The 16,636-nt window shown below is 42.0% G+C and overlaps 1 protein-coding gene across 1 annotated transcript in view; it reads right to left on the bottom strand.

Annotated features, from left to right (window-relative positions):
- Window positions 1-573: 573 nt before the first annotated feature.
- ANO4 (anoctamin 4) overlaps window positions 574-16,636 on the bottom strand; it is a 445,798-nt gene continuing 429,735 nt past the window's right edge. The window contains exons 29-32 of the mRNA XM_077168293.1: window positions 5,491-5,610; window positions 3,230-3,335; window positions 1,319-1,514; window positions 574-793 (exon numbers count right to left, since the gene is read on the bottom strand). Of these exons, the coding sequence (XP_077024408.1) occupies window positions 1,323-1,514; window positions 3,230-3,335; window positions 5,491-5,610 (418 nt within the window). The 3' untranslated portion in view covers window positions 574-793; window positions 1,319-1,322. The remainder of the gene's footprint in view (window positions 794-1,318; window positions 1,515-3,229; window positions 3,336-5,490; window positions 5,611-16,636) is intronic.

Here is a 16,636-nt window from a genome sequence, read left to right as displayed (position 1 = left end):
TAAGTGATTTGATCAAAGTCACAAGCCAGCAAGGAGAAGATCCAAGAAACTGTAAAATTCCTAAGTATTAAAATGCATCATGCTGCTAATGAAGCCAAGGTCGACCCTGGAATTGAGGGCAGGGCCAGGGTTCATCGTCTATATTCCACTTTTATCCCTGGGGCCGGAGATTTAGAATAGTTCCTCTAATCCCACCCTCACATCCAAGCCATAATAATCTCCTGGACTCTGAACACACATCTGGTTGATAAAACTTTCCTAAATAACAAACATCTCTGTTGATCTCTTCTATGCACTATGCTTTAATCTATGAAAAGTGAAAAGCATACTCTGCTTTCACATATTTTGCTTTTCTTCTGGAGGCCAAATTTTGGAAAATGTTTTCAAAGTTAGTTTTCAATAAAACAAAAGAGAGAATTGAAGGACAAAGAGGGCAAAAGAAATGCTGTAATACTATAAGACACGCAGAATATCAGAACAGAAAGCTCATCTAATTATTTTAGCACCGAGGAAAATGAGGCCTGAAGAAGTAGCTTATCCAAGGTCACATAGCTAGTTACTGACCTGCCAGAGAGAAGCCTTACAAGAATTTTTTGATGGGGCATGAGGGAGCATGAGTTTCTCTTACAAGGCACTCAGTCTTTGATCTACCCTTTATTAACCGAATGTACACTCAGTGAGTGTCATGTGCCTAGCACTGTGCTGGACTGCTTGAAAGAATAAAACTCCAGTTCAGAGACTGCTCTGAAGATGCTCCACCTGGACTGGGAAGCCTGATAATTATTCGAAGTTCCTAAAGTAATGACACAAATCAGGCAATGTCAACCTATGTCCTACTGACAGTACCTACCAGAGGAGTTTAGAAAGCGCGAGTCTCGGAGGGCGGACCAGCTTGAGTGGTGTGAGGTGGGTCAGCCCGGGAGGAGACAAGGAGTGGGTGCGAGGAGGGCACCTCTGGGAGGGGAGGCTGAAAGGCTGACCTCAACAGAAGGAATGGGCCTGCTTCCCTAGGGGTATTAAGGAGGCCAGAACGGCTGGAGTAGGAGAGGAAGGCTTATTCAGAGAACACCTGGGCCACCTCCCCAAGCTCTTGACCACCAGGTGAGAGTCATGCAGGCAGAGAAGAGTCAGTCACAGGAGGGGTGTGGGAGAGCAAATTAAATGTGCAATTATGAGAGTAAGAAACAGCTGGTACTGGAAACTCCTAAGGGGCATATTTTGAACCCTGTCAGTACCACAATGTCAAGCTTTGCTGCGGGGAGTGAACCACCCCTCCCACGTGGAGTGGTGTCCCAGCACGAGAAGGCCTGGCACCCACCTGGTCACGGCCACTCGTTGTGATGTGCTTTTCCATTTTTCTTCCTCTCCTTTCGCTCCTTCTGGAGACGCTCCAGTTCTGCTTCATACATCATCTCCTGAATCAAGTACTTCTCTCTTCTCATTCGATCCCTTAGATCTTTTGGGAGGTCTGGGATCAGATAGGAAATGAGGTGCTTTATGCAAAACACGAGGTGCTATAAATACAGAGAACACAACAGAGTCAGGTGTAGTGTCCCTTCTTGGCCCAAAAGAGCCTTTGCAGATGGCTCAGAACTCCTCCCATGCCAGTGATTTGGAGCCTCCGGGATTTCTGGAAGGTGGGATGTGGCCGGCAGAGGGGCTGTGATGAAAGAAGAGCCTAAGTATGAGGTGGGGTGGGGGGACTGAACTGGGTCTGGCGGCTCCACTTAGGGAGAAGGGAGAGAAGAGGAGTCGAGAAAGAAGGTGGAGAAGGAAGGGTCCCACAATCGCGAGCGCCAGAAGAACGCACACTGTGGAGTCAGGAAACCCAGGCTTGCACGCCCACGGTAGCTTCTGCTATTTCAGAGCTGTCTACCTGAGGATTAGTAGCTTAATTTCTCCGGGCCTCAATTTCTTCATTTCAAAAATGGGGAATTGTATGAAAATTATAAGAGAATGTTTCCAAATGCTTTGTAGATTGCCAAATGCTTTAGAAATCTTGATTGTTAAGAATTACCAAGAATTTTCAGGGAAGTAATTATTACAGGAAGAAAAAACCCTTTTTTTGGTAAATTGTTATTTTTTTTTAATTTGAAATAGTAATAACAGGAACTCTAGAATCTCTCATGGTATGGTGATGACCAACAAAGTATGGGGTGACAATTGTATGGGCCTTAGAATTCTAAATTACTAAATAATGATTAAATGATGCCCAAAAGATACTGTTGAGCATTACTTAATTTTGTTTAAAACTTTGTAAATTTGATGATCCATGCATGTCATACAATCCTAGTATTATATTGCTAGTATTTTTAAATAGTTAATAACAATATGAATTAGAAGGAAATGGGAAGTTATATTTGAAAAGCCAAATGATAAGAATACAACCCCTTTTTAATTTTGTTAGAAGAAATTTAAGACAATGGTGAGTTAAAAATATCTTCATTAAAGAGATATTGAGCCATTGTAAAGCCAATTCCCATGGAAGCTTAATATTGACTTTTTTCCCTCTTGGTTTCTGGAATGAAGGCACACAGTTAAGGAAAGGCATGGAAAACTTCTGGTCCAGGCCAAGAGGCAACCTGCAATCTATATGATAAAAGATGAAATTTCCATTTATGACTAGAGTTACAGAATGCAAGCTATTTTTAGTAGCAATTTTCATAAAGACTAAAAGAAAATACATGATGTATTTTTATTGACAGATAACATAGGTATTTGCTAGGTAGATTTTATGTTTTAAAATAAATTTTGAGTCTTAAATAATGGATACTTCTTCGTGTGCTTGGGTGTAATTAATGCCATGATGAGTCCAACTTGTAATATCTAGACAATTTTTTAAACTATGTTCTTGAACACCTGCATCAGAATCATTTTCATGGTCTTGTGAAAAGCAATTTACAGACATGATTTATCAGACTCCCTGGAGGTGGGGGTGGGGAAACTACATTTTCCTTAAAGTTTAAGAACCATAGCTCTGGAATAGTAAATTTAGAACCAATGATTCCTGATTTGTTCATTAACAATCAAGAATATTTTCAAATATTTCTTAGAAATTTCAAATACTTCAATTAAGGAGAATAAAAAGGAAGAAGATAAAAAAAGTGATTAAGTATTACTCTGCTACTTCTTAGATAATCACATTGAAATTTCCTATAACTTATATTTACTCACTGTTCTTTTTTACTTTATCTCAAAGGATATTGAGGAACAGATTGAGAAAACTGACCTCAAACACAATGATAAAAGCCAACCGAGCTGCTAGGACGTGCCAGAACTGCAGGGTGTAGCCATAGGGCATCGGTGAATGAGGAGGGTCACGGTAGTCGCGGTACCTACAAATACAGAGAGGACGTTACATCCCAAACTAGGATTTTTCTGATTCCCAAATCTCTTCCTTCCCCATACGTGGTCCTCCTTCGTGGGAGAAAAGTTTGAAAAATTTATTTATGCTAGACATCTGCTGTTATGCTGTTGTTTTACACTCTTCTTTTGGTGACAGAATAGCTCTTCTCCTCTGGGGAATCATCCATGTGGGTTGGGGTGGGACTAGTTCCTTCTCCTGACTGCAGCTCAAAAGATGATCACATCTGATTGGTGAGACTTAGCACCATGACTTTTGCTAAAACTATCACTAGTTGATGATCACTAAGCCAACAGGAGATGAGTCTAAAGCAGCCAGTGGCTGTCATGTACTGTGTGGAAAGAGCCTGTTTGAGAATGAAGTCAGTGGAGCAAAAGAGAGCCAGCCAGCAGAGACGGTGCCCTGATGACACTGCTTAAAGCTTTGGGTGCAGCCATTGTCAAAGCTAACATCAACCCTTGAACCTCCAGTCACCAGAATCAATCATGAGTGTCAACCCTGGAACCTCCACGTGACAAAACCAGTGTCTTTTTGCTTGTCAATTTACACTGGGTTTCTGCCACTTGCTGCTAAGAGCCTTGCCTACTGCATGCTCCTTGACGTGCGTCAGCACACCTATTTGTTGAGCACCTACTAGGGGCCAGGTGCTATCTGAGGAACTTTAATCTACGTGACAGCACTTCGCCCTCCCTATTACCATTAGCACAGGTGAGGAAACCAAGCAGTAAAAACTGACTCTCCCAATATCATCCACATATATATATTTTAATGGTAAAACTCGAATTTGAACTCGGTGTTCTTTTCACTGGCTCCAGAAATGTGGACAGATCTGGACATTATTGCTGTCTCAGCAGTCCTGCTCTGCAGACATACTGATTTCCCCTGTCTGGATGATATCATGACTCTCCAGGGTCTCATTTAAGAGTGCCTACAAGGCCAGTCGTGATTTACATGAGAACACAGAGGAACTTCCTATACAGAGTATCTCTGAAAAGTGTCATGGACTACAAAAATAAGAGCTTCCACCATCACCATCCCCATGAGCATCTCGAGAATGAATCACCATGAGACTCATCATCTCAATTATTACTGGTGCCTATGGAAGGTATTAGCAATGTATCGTGATTAGACTGCCATTAAGGTGATATTTACCAGTGCCTGCTGCTGAAATTAAGAAAAATGAATCTAGTTAGTGACCTCAAACAGCTGGTATTCGCCATGATGATGATGACTAGAGAATTAAAACACTGGTCTTTCTAATATATGCTTACATCATAGGTACCCATATGGTTCCTGTCGTAGACATGGAATTTTAGGGAGAAGTATTTTATACAGTACTGAAAGTTCACATGGACCATTCTAACTTTTTACTATTTGCAGAGCACAGCTACTGAAAAACTGGGAACTCTGTTTTCTGCAATTAAGATAACAAATCTGATTCTTTTGGTCAACTTTAGCTACCTACATTTCAAATATAGTCCAAATAAAGTCTAGAAGAGAAAGGGAAGTACGTTTTAATTGTGTATAAGATGGAATATTAGATAAAGATATATTGACTCCATAAACTTTTTACGCCACAGTATTCACTAAAGCAGGACTGAGAGATGCAGCTTAATTAACTTCCTCTTAGCGAGTGAGCCAGTTTGGGAATATGACCGTACTTCAAATGCTCCTGAGGCGCAACCTGAGACAAGCTGGAACCCTTTGCTTATCTGAGCTGTTCGGCATTTGGAAATGGGGTGTTATGTGGTATGGGGTGGAAAGGGGAAGAGTGGCGAGAAGCAGAACAAAGAGCAGCTGTCACTCAAACCACTTAGAGGCGCTTCCTGAGTCCCTTCACCGTGTGTATTTTCAGTTTTTCTGTCTAAACCAGTAGTTCTCAACTTTGGCTTCACCTGGGAAGTTTAACGGTACTGATGCTGGGTCCCACCCCAGAGATTCCATTGTAACTCTCCGAGTTGCAGCTCGGGCAAGGGCCGGTATGCCACCTCCCCAGGTGGTTCTAGTTTGCAGTCAAAGGTGAGCATCACTGCTTTAACTCCACTTAGCAAGAAGGGGCTGCCTGAGCCCCGCCCTCACCACCCCCCATCGTAGAGCACCCAACTCAGGCAGAATGCCACGTCCACCTGCAGTACTTGAGAGGCGTCCCCGAGAATTCACTGCCGTCAGACTCGGGCTCAGATCGGTTTTCAAAGTCAGAAATTCGAAACACAGACAAACTGGCATTCACATAGCCAACCATGCACCTACAAGAGAAGAAGGAGTCTGTGGTTACAAATCTGATTGCCTTCTCTGCATCCAGTTCCCTAATGTTCTACCTCCTAGAAGTCACCGCACTTGTGAGTGCCTTTGGCGGGCCCACCTTTGTCACAGGCACTGCAGCTGGGACTCAGAACATCATTGCCCAAATTAATGCTTCAGTGAAACAGGTGAGAACATTTTTTTTTAGAGGTTTTTTTTTTTTTTTATTAATTAAAAAAAGAATTAACAAAACAATTAGAAATCATTCCAATCTACATGTACAATCAGTAATTCTTAATAACATCACATAGTTGCATATTCATCATTTCTTAGTACATTTGCATCGATTTAGAAAAAGAAATAAAAAGACAACAGAATAAGAATTAAAACAATAATAGAAAGAAAAAAAAACAAAAAAAACAAAAACAAAAAACCTATACCTCACATGCAGCTTCATTCAGTGTTTTAACATAATTGCATTACAATTGGGTAGTATTGTGCTGTCCATTTCTGAGTTTTTATATCCAGTCCCGTTGTACAGTCTGTATCCCTTCAGCTCCAATTATCCCTTCTCTCTCTTTTTTTTTTTTTTTAATTAACGGAAAAAAAGAAATTAACCCAACATTTAGAGATCATACCATTCTGCATATGCAATCATTAATTCTTAACATCATCACATAGATGCATGATCATCATTTCTTAGTACATTTGCATTGGTTTAGAAGAACTAGCAACATAACCGAAAAAGATATAGAATGTTAATATAGAGAAAAAAATAAAAGTAATAATAGTAAAATCAAAACAAAACAAAACAAAAAAAAAACAAAAACTTATAGCTCAGATGCAGCTTCATTCAGTGTTTTAACATGATTACTTTACAATTAGGTATTATTGTGCTGTCCATTTTTGAGTTTTTGTATCTAGTCCTGTTGCACAGTCTGTATCCCTTCAGCTTCAATTACCCATTGTCTTACCCTGTTTCTAACTCCTGCTGAACTCTGTTACCAATGACATATTTCAAGTTTATTCTCGAATGTCCGTTCACATCAGTGGGACCATACAGTATTTGTCCTTTAGTTTTTGGCTGGATTCACTCAGCATAATATTCTCTAGGTCCATCCATGTTATTACATGGTTCATAAGTTTATCTTGTCTTAAAGCTGCATAATATTCCATCGTATGTATATACCACAGTTTGTTTAGCCATTCTTCTGTTGATGGAGATTTTGGCTGTTTCCATCTCTTTGCAATTGTAAATAACGCTGCTATAAACATTGGTGTGCAAATGTCCGTTTGTGTCTTTGCCCTTAAGTCCTTTGAGTAGATACCTAGCAATGGTATTGCTGGGTCGTATGGCAATTCTATATTCAGCTTTTTGAGGAACCGCCAAACTGCCTTCCACAGTGGTTGCACCCTTTGACATTCCCACCAACAGTGGATAAGTGTGCCTCTTTCTCCGCATCCTCTCCAGCACTTGTCATTTTCTGTTTTGTTGATAATGGCCATTCTGGTGGGTGTGAGATGATATCTCATTGTGGTTTTGATTTGCATTTCTCTAATGGCCAGGGACATTGAGCATCTCTTCAAGTGCCTCTTGGCCATCCGTATTTCCTCTTCTGAGAGGTGTCTGTTCAAGTCTTTTTCCCATTTTGTAATTGGGTTGGCTGTCTTTTTGTTGTTGAGATGAACAATCTCTTTATAAATTCTGGATACTAGACCTTTATCTGATATATCATTTCCAAATATTGTCTCCCATTGTGAAGGCTGTCTTTCTACTTTCTTGATGAAGTTCTTTGATGCACAAAAGTGTTTAATTTTGAGGAGTTCCCATTTATTTATTTCCTTCTTCAGTACTCTTGCTTTAGGTTTAAGGTCCATAAAACCGCCTCCAGTTGTAAGATCCATAAGATATCTCCCAACATTTTCCTCTAACTGTTTTATGGTCTTAGACCTAATGTTTAGATCTTTGATCCATTTTGAGTTAACTTTTGTATAGGGTGTGAGAGATGGGTCTTCTTTCATTCTTTTGCATATGGATATCCAGTTCTCTAGGCACCATTTATTGAAGAGACTGCTCTGTCCCAGGTGAGTTGGCTTGACTGCCTTATCAAAGATCAAATGTCCATAGATGAGAGGGTCTATATCTGAGCACTCTATTCGATTCCATTGGTCGATATATCTATCTTTATGCCAATACCATGCTGTTTTGACCACTGTGGCTTCATAATATGCCTTAAAGTCAGGCAGCGCGAGACCTCCAGCTTCGTTTTTTTTCCTCAAGATGTTTTTAGCAATTCGGGGCACCCTGCCCTTCCAGATAAATTTGCTTACTGGTTTTTCTATTTCTGAAAAATAAGTTGTTGGAATTTTGATTGGTATTGCATTGAATCTGTAAATCAATTTAGGTAGGATTGACATCTTAACTATATTTAGTCTTCCAATCCATGAACACGGTATGCCCGTCCATCTATTTAGGTCTTCTGTGATTTCTTTTAGCAGTTTTTTGTAGTTTTCTTTATATAGGTTTTTTGTCTCTTTAGTTAAATTTATTCCTAGGTATTTTATTCTTTTAGTTGCAATTGTAAATGGGATTCGTTTCTTGATTTCCCCCTCCGCTTGTTCATTACTAGTGTATAGAAATGCTACAGATTTTTGAATGTTGATCTTGTAACCTGCTACTTTGCTGTACTCATTTATTAGCTCTAGTAGTTTTGTTGTGGATTTTTCCGGGTTTTCGACGTATAGTATCATATCGTCTGCAAACAGTGATAGTTTTACTTCTTCCTTTCCAATTTTGATGCCTTGTATTTCTTTTTCTTGTCTAATTGCTCTGGCTAGAACCTCCAACACAATGTTGAATAATAGTGGTGATAGTGGACATCCTTGTCTTGTTCCTGATCTTAGGGGGAAAGTTTTCAATTTTTCCCCATTGAGGATGATATTAGCTGTGGGTTTTTCATATATTCCCCCTATCATTTTAAGGAAGTTCCCTTGTATTCCTATCTTTTGAAGTGTTTTCAGCAGGAAAGGATGTTGAATCTTGTCAAATGCCTTCTCTGCATCAATTGAGATGATCATGTGATTTTTCTGCTTTGATTTGTTGATATGGTGTATTACATTAATTGATTTTCTTATGTTGAACCATCCTTGCATACCTGGGATGAATCCTACTTGGTCATGATGTATAATTCTTTTAATGTGTTGTTGGATACGATTTGCTAGAATTTTATTGAAGATTTTTGCATCTGTATTCATTAGAGAGATTGGTCTGTAGTTTTCTTTTTTTGTAATATCTTTGCCTGGTTTTGGTATGAGGGTGATGTTGGCTTCATAGAATGAATTAGGTAGTTTTCCCTCCACTTCGATTTTTTTGAAGAGTTTGAAGAGAATTGGTACTAATTCTTTCTGGAACGTTTGGTAGAATTCACATGTGAAGCCATCTGGTCCTGGACTTTTCTTTTTAGGAAGCTTTTGAATGACTAATTCAATTTCTTTACTTGTGATTGGTTTGTTGAGGTCATCTATGTCTTCTTGAGTCAAAGTTGGTTGTTCATGTCTTTCCAGGAACCCGTCCATTTCCTCTAAATTATTGTATTTATTAGCGTAAAGTTGTTCATAGTATCCTGTTATTACCTCCTTTATTTCTGTGAGGTCAGTAGTTATGTCTCCTCTTCCATTTCTGATCTTATTTATTTGCATCCTCTCTCTTCTTCTTTTTGTCAATCTTGCTAAGGGCCCATCAATCTTATTGATTTTCTCATAGAACCAACTTCTGGCCTTATTTATTTTCTCTATTGTTTTCATGTTTTCAATTTCATTTATTTGTGCTCTAATCTTTGTTATTTCTTTCCTTTTGCTTGCTTTGGGGTTAGCTTGCTGTTCTTTCTCCAGTTCTTCCAAATGGATAGTTAATTCCTGAATTTTTGCCTTTTCTTCTTTTCTGATATAGGCATTTAGAGCAATAAATTTCCCTCTTAGCACTGCCTTTGCTGCGTCCCATAAGTTTTGATATGTTGTGTTTTCATTTTCATTCGCCTCGAGGTATTTGCTAATTTCTCTTGCAATTTCTTCTTTGACCCAGTCGTTGTTTAGGAGTGTGTTGTTGAGCCTCCACGTATTTGTGAGTTTTCTGGCACTCTGCCTATTACTGATTTCCAACATCATTCCTTTATGGTCCGAGAAAGTGTTGTGTAAGATTTCAATCTTTTTAAATTTGTTAAGACTTGCTTTGTGACCCAGCATATGGTCTATCTTTGAGAATGATCCATGAGCACTTGAGAAAAAGGTGTATCCTGCTGTTGTGGGATGTAATGTCCTATAAATGTCTATTAAGTCTAGTTCATTTATAGTAATATTCAGATTCTCTATTTCTTTGTTGATCCTCTGTCTAGATGTTCTGTCCCTTGATGAGAGTGGTGAATTGAAGTCTCCAACTATTATGGTATATGAGTCTATTTCCCTTTTCAGTGTTTGCAGTATATTCCTCACGTATTTTGGGGCATTCTGATTCGGTGCGTAAATATTTATGATTGTTATGTCTTCTTGTTTAATTGTTCCTTTTATTAGTATATAGTGTCCTTCTTTGTCTCTTTTAACTGTTTTACATTTGAAGTCTAATTTGTTGGATATTAGTATAGCCACTCCTGCTCTTTTCTGGTTGTTATTTGCATGAAATATCTTTTCCCAACCTTTCACTTTCAACCTATGTTTATCTTTGGGTCTAAGATGTGTTTCCTGTAGACAGCATATCGAAGGATCCTGTTTTTTAATCCATTCTGCCAATCTATGTCTTTTGATTGGGGAATTCAGTCCATTGACATTTAGTGTTATTACTGTTTGGATAATATTTTCCTCTACCATTTTGCCTTTTGTATTATATATATCGTATCTGATTTTCCTTCTTTCTACACTCTTTTCCATATCTCTCTCTTCTGTCTTTTTGTATCTGACTCTAGTGCTCCCTTTAGTATTTCTTGCAGAGCTGGTCTCTTGGTCACAAATTCTTTCAGTGACTTTTTGTCTGAGAATGTTTTAATTTCTCCCTCATTTTTGAAGGATAATTTTGCTGGATATAGGAGTCTTGGTTGGCAGTTTTTCTCTTTTAGTATTTTAAATATATCATCCCACTGTCTTCTAGCTTCCATGGTTTCTGCTGAGAAATCTACACATAGTCTTATTGGGTTTCCCTTGTATGTAATGGATTGTTTTTCTCTTGCTGCTTTCAAGATCTTCTCTTTCTCTTTGACCTCTGACATTCTAACTAGTAAGTGTCTTGGAGAACGCCTATTTGGGTCTAATCTCTTTGGGGTGCGCTGCACTTCTTGGATCTGTAATTTTAGGTCTTTCATAAGAGTGGGGAAATTTTCAGTGATAATTTCTTCCATTAGTTTTTCTCCTCCTTTTCCCTTCTCTTCTCCTTCTGGGACACCCACAACACGTATATTTGTGCGGTTCATATTGTCCTTGAGTTCCCTGATACCCTGTTCAAATTTTTCCATTCTTTTCCCTATAGTTTCTGTTTCTTTTTGGAATTCAGATGTTCCATCCTCCAAATCACTAATTCTATCTTCTGTCTCTTTAAATCTATCATTGTAGCTATCCATTATTTTTTCTATGTTTGCTACTTTATCCTTCACTTCCATAAGTTCTGCGATTTGTTTTTTCAGTTTTTCTATTTCTTCTTTATGTTCAGCCCATGTCCTCTTCATGTCCTCCCTCAATTTATCGATTTCATTTTTGAAGAGGTTTTCCATTTCTGTTCGTATATTCAGCATTAGTTGTCTCAGCTCTTGTGTCTCATTTGAGCTATTGGTTTGTTCCTTTGACTGAGCCATATTCTCAATCTTTTGAGCGTGGACAGTTATCTTCTGCTGCTGGCGTCTGGGCATTTATTCAGATTTCTCTTGGTGTTGGACCCAGCAAGGTTGTAATATTTTTCTGTGAAATCTCTGGGTTCTGTTTTTCTTATCCTGCCCAGTAGGTGGCGCTCGTGGCACACGTTTGTCTGTGGGTCCCACCAGTAAAAGGTGCTGTGGGACCTTAAACTTTGGAAAACTCTCGCCGTCCTGGGGGTTCGCTAGCCGAAGCGGCTTGAGCCGGCCCAGAGTCCGAACGCAGGGAGGGTTGCTGGTCGCCGCAGCCAGGGAAAGAGCCCGTCCGAATTTCCTAGTCGGCCCTGGGCAACAAGCGTGGCAGGAGGGTGCCAGCGGCAGCGGCCCGCCCGAGAGAGTGCACGTTCCCCGGGAGTCACGGGGTCACCGTTCTCCGCGGCCTGGGGGTTTCCGATCCAATTCTCTCAGTTGATCCGGGGGCTGTGCGTGGTGTGGGCGCCAGTCGCCTTGGTTTCAGGGGACCGCCTCTCCAATTCTCCCAGCCGGCCCGGGAAGGGGGAAGGGAGTAACTCCGGCCGCTTGCCACCCCGCCCGGTAAGGCCCGCGCGCCTCGGCGAAGGTGAGAACATTTTATGCATTGGCATAAATTACATGTGAGGCAGTGCCTCCTTCATTAATAATACGCACATTATCCCCAACTCACATCCCATGCCCCGGCAATGCTAGACTCTTCGCGTGAATGCATCGTAGATTTCAAGATTCTGTCCAGGTTTTCTTTTCTTCTGGGAATGTGTTCACTTCTTTCTTTTCATGTGGAAGGAGCAGCCGTGAACGGGCAAACGCCACTCTTCTGGGAAGACTCTCTGATCACTTATAGAAAGCCTCACTCCTTTTCCTCTGTGGTCTTGGGTCACAATTACCACACAGTATGCACTAGAATTGGCTGCACACATTTACAGTTGATTTTTGATGTTCACAGTAGTTACGGGCTATAAAATTACCACAAACACTGACTTACACACTACTGAACCATTGCTCCTAGGGGAAACGGGGAGACCTTCTTCAATGTGTGTTTCCATTTACAAAGATACCTTACTTAATATATATTGCTGATTCAGTAATACGGAATCACGCCCGAAAGAAGCTTATCTAACACACGAGTCTTCTTGGTGGGCTTCTCGCAGCTTCCTGCACTCAGCAACATCAGACAGCACTGGAGCAACATGGTAGAGACCATTTTAAACAGCAAAATCACCGATAACAAGCCCCCAAATATGGAAAGTGTGGCGGTAAATATGCCCTGAAAGGAGCAGACGCGTTTTGACATCATGAATGCTGAAAGAAGGCAGGGTGTCCTCTTGTTTGGCCTCAGAGGGGAACGTGTGAGCCTAGTGACTAATTAATTACTCTTCTGCAGGTGTCTGTGAAAGTGCTGCAGGCACTGATTTGGGGGCTATTAAAATCTCAGTGAGCAGGCAAATTCATTACTGTGGAATCTGTGAATAATGTAGATCAACTGTGGGTCTCTCCTTTGGACTGCGTTTCTTTGGCGGTAGAGCAGGGGTCTTCGGTATTTTTATCCAAGGGCTAGAACAGTCTCGTGCAGTGCAGGAATCCAGTAAATACTGAATTAAAATGGTCTGATTGGAGGGAAACTAAACTACCAGAGATTCTCTCAAGGTCTTCTGAATGGACCAGGAATTAAACCACTGCCCTGGACTTCCTTGGGATAAAAAGCTTCATGAGGACATGGCTTTCATTTTGTATAGCGCGATATTCACAGCTGTCGCACTGGGGGTCACATCTTACCTTTGTTGCTTCATAACTACATAATATTGGCAAAGTTACATATCTTCTCTAAGGGACAAGAATGCTCACCTCATAGGGTCATTTTGGGGATTAAATTAAATGATCTATGAAAGCATGTAGAACAGTGCTTAGCCTTTAGCAAGATCTTAATAAATGTTAACAACTGGTATAAAATGAATACATTTTATTTAGTTCTTGCACCTGGCAGAAAGTCAATAAATAAATATTGATTGAATGAATAAATCACAGTCTTCAGATTCTCTTCATTAACATGTCTGGCTTTATCAAAGGAAACGTGGCCATGTCAAGCTGCTGCATTCCATGCCTAAATGAGAAGTGCAAAAATAGGTCTGAGAGGCTCTGCAGGTTACCTCGCTCAAGACTAATCTCTGTTTTGTCACAGCCCAAAAAGACATGAACTAAGCAGAGAGACCTATTTCTGAAGTTGCTCGTGGGTGAACTGAGTGGTCAGTGGGTGTGTGATATGCAGCAGGCAGCAGGACTCACCCCCCGCCCCACCGACACACAGATACACACACACAAAAACACATACATACACAGACACACCTGGAAGGGGGAAGTGTCTCTGTCTCCGTACTGCCTTGGACTAGACATGAAAACAAATTAGCACTAGATGATTATTAGGTGCCACAGAGAGGGGGCCAGTTTCTATGAAATACAAAACATAGCAGAGTCCTCTCAGGAGCCAAGTGGTGGGAGGAAAAGGTGCTCTGAAAACTGGCAAAGAACCCAGGCCCAGCACTGAAATGGAATATTCATGATCTCTCAAACCAGCCAGCTCGAGGCTACTGTGTAATGGGTATTCTCTTCACACATTCAATTAAGGGAGCCTAAACTCAAACGAAACAACTGTCCCATGGACAGCCCTCACCCCTGTCTCTGAATCTATTTATTAAGCATACGTATGTAATATTAGTCATAAATCCAAGTTTAAATCATATCTTTAATAGGTGCTTACTCTTTCTGGGCGTAAAGCATTGAACGAAGACCTAGTACAGAGATGCACAGTTATGTACTGTGTGAGCCAACCTTCCATCACATGCATAACCTGGAAAGAAGAGGGACTGGCAATGCTGAAGAGACAGCACTCATAGGGTAGGTTCGTAACTATTGCCAACATCAGATGGTCAGGCAGTCATCCATTCGGGGAAATGAAATCTCCCTCACTTTGCCGCACAGAGCTCAGCCAATGGCACCCACGTGTCACTCAGCAGCAGCTCTTATCCTAGCATTCAGTTTGCTGTCAAGAGTTCCAAATTTCCTCACAGTGCCCACCACAGCGCCAAGTGAGAAAGAGGGAAGACAGGGAGGAGGGAGAGGTACCGAGAAAAAAGTGTCAGACCAAGGAAGGATTATCTTGTGACTATAAAGTAATGGTGCCAGTTTTCTTATAGGGTTAAAAGCTGGCCCCTGAAGCATCTCCAAGATAGGAGATTTAGGAATGTCTCAATAAGGGTAGCATTGTTTGATTGGGCTGCGTGCTGCTTCCAGTAACCACTGACAAGATCCCACTTACTGAAACGTGAGCCTCCTGCTTGTAAGCGCTCATTACCTATTGTTTGTAATCCTTTAACACAGGGGAAAGGGATGTGCAGGGCAATCAGTTCTAAGAGGGAAGCACAGAATCAGAAAGTGACTTTTGGGTTTGTGGATTCAGATGAAATTCACCACAGAAAGTCTTTTGAATTGTGTTAACAAATTTGCCTCGGAGGCTTTAAACACTGTGATGCAGATAACGAGGAGATAGGAATTCCAGGATGACAAAGTTAGGGAAAATGAGGGCGAGTTATGCATGTCAAGTCAAATCTAAAGCTTGAGGATGATGGGCCAACAGAGACTTAGGACTTGTTGCAATAAAATGTCAGATATTATGAAAAAGGAAAGACCTCTGTACAGCAAACTTCATCTTTTAAAATACAGCTTTGCTGTTGGTTATGGTGTTGCCTTATTTAATTGATTTAAAGTTTGTCCAAATACATTATTTACAGCTTATGAAATAAGATATTTGTGGTTAATTCTGTGAAAATTTGAGCCTTGGGTCCCTGAGTTTATTATATGCAGTGGGGGAAAAGGTCAAATTGATTATTTGTGCTGTCTGGAAAAATGTTTAGTTTGATGACTGAACTTGTAGCTCTGATTGACAGAGCATTTTATAGTATTCAGCTTCAATCTTACTTCATAGTTTTTGTCTCCTGATGCCTTCCCAGAAGCAATTTTAGTTTTCAAAGCTGTTTTCCGAAGGCCCCACTTGAGCACAGCCTGAAAGAGGGAGCGCCTCATTTTGTAAACAAACAGCCTGGTAGCAGCGCAGTTAGGCCAGGCCAGAGAAGGACTGTCTCAAGGTGAAAGTTGAAATCACTTGAAAACTTCCATTTTGATGTTCCCTGCTTGTCCATCTTTTAAAGGAGTGAACGTGTACTCCCAACGTGGAGAGTGCTGCCCGCACCACGGTTCTCCTTTCACTTCCTGACAGCTGAGAACTGTGAACACCTTCCTCGCCTTGAAGCCTGCCACCTGCTCGCTGCGCCCCAGCGTTGGCAGACTGTGCTTGGAGAAGCAGAGATGCACGGGGGGGGGGGGGGACAGCCCGAGACATGGAGTCGCGGAGATGCACGGGGGGGACAGCCCGAGACATGGAGTCACGGAGATGCACGGGGGGGACAGCCCGAGACATGGAGTCACGGAGATGCATGGGGGGGACAGCCCGAGACATGGAGTCATGGAGATGCACGGGGTGGGGGGACAGCCCGAGACATGTTGTCGCGGAGATGCACGGGGGGGGGGACAGCCCGAGACATGTTGTCGCGGAGATGCACGGGGGGGACAGCCCGAGACATGTTGTCGCGGAGATGCACGGGGGGGGACAGCCCGAGACATGGAGTCGCGGAGATGCACGGGGCGGGGACAGCCCGAGACATGGAGTTGCGGAGATGCACGGGGGGGGGGACAGCCCGAGACATGGAGTCGCGGAGATGCACGGGGGGGACAGCCTGAGACATGGAGTCACAGAGATGCACGGGGGGGGGGACAGCCTGAGACATGGAGTCATGGAGATGCACGGGGGGGGGGGGGACAGCCCGAGACATGTTGTCGCGGAGATGCACGGCAAGGGGGACAGCTTGAGACATGGAGTCGTGGAGATGCACGGGGGGGGGGACAGCCTGAGACATGGAGTCATGGAGATGCACGGGGGGGGGGACAGCCCGAGACATGTTGTCGCGGAGATGCACGGCAAGGGGGACAGCTTGAGACATGGAGTCGTGGAGATGCACAGCAAGGGGGACAGCTTGAGACATGGAGTCGCGGAGATGCATGGGGGGGGACAGCCCGAGACATGTTGTCGCGGAGATGCACGGGGGGGGGGGAGCAG

This window comes from Tamandua tetradactyla, chromosome 7 (genome assembly GCF_023851605.1).
Source record: "Tamandua tetradactyla isolate mTamTet1 chromosome 7, mTamTet1.pri, whole genome shotgun sequence".
Lineage (NCBI taxonomy): Eukaryota > Metazoa > Chordata > Mammalia > Pilosa > Myrmecophagidae > Tamandua > Tamandua tetradactyla.
Note: the sequence above shows the minus strand (reverse complement) of the source record. Positions and strands in the feature narration are given on the sequence as shown.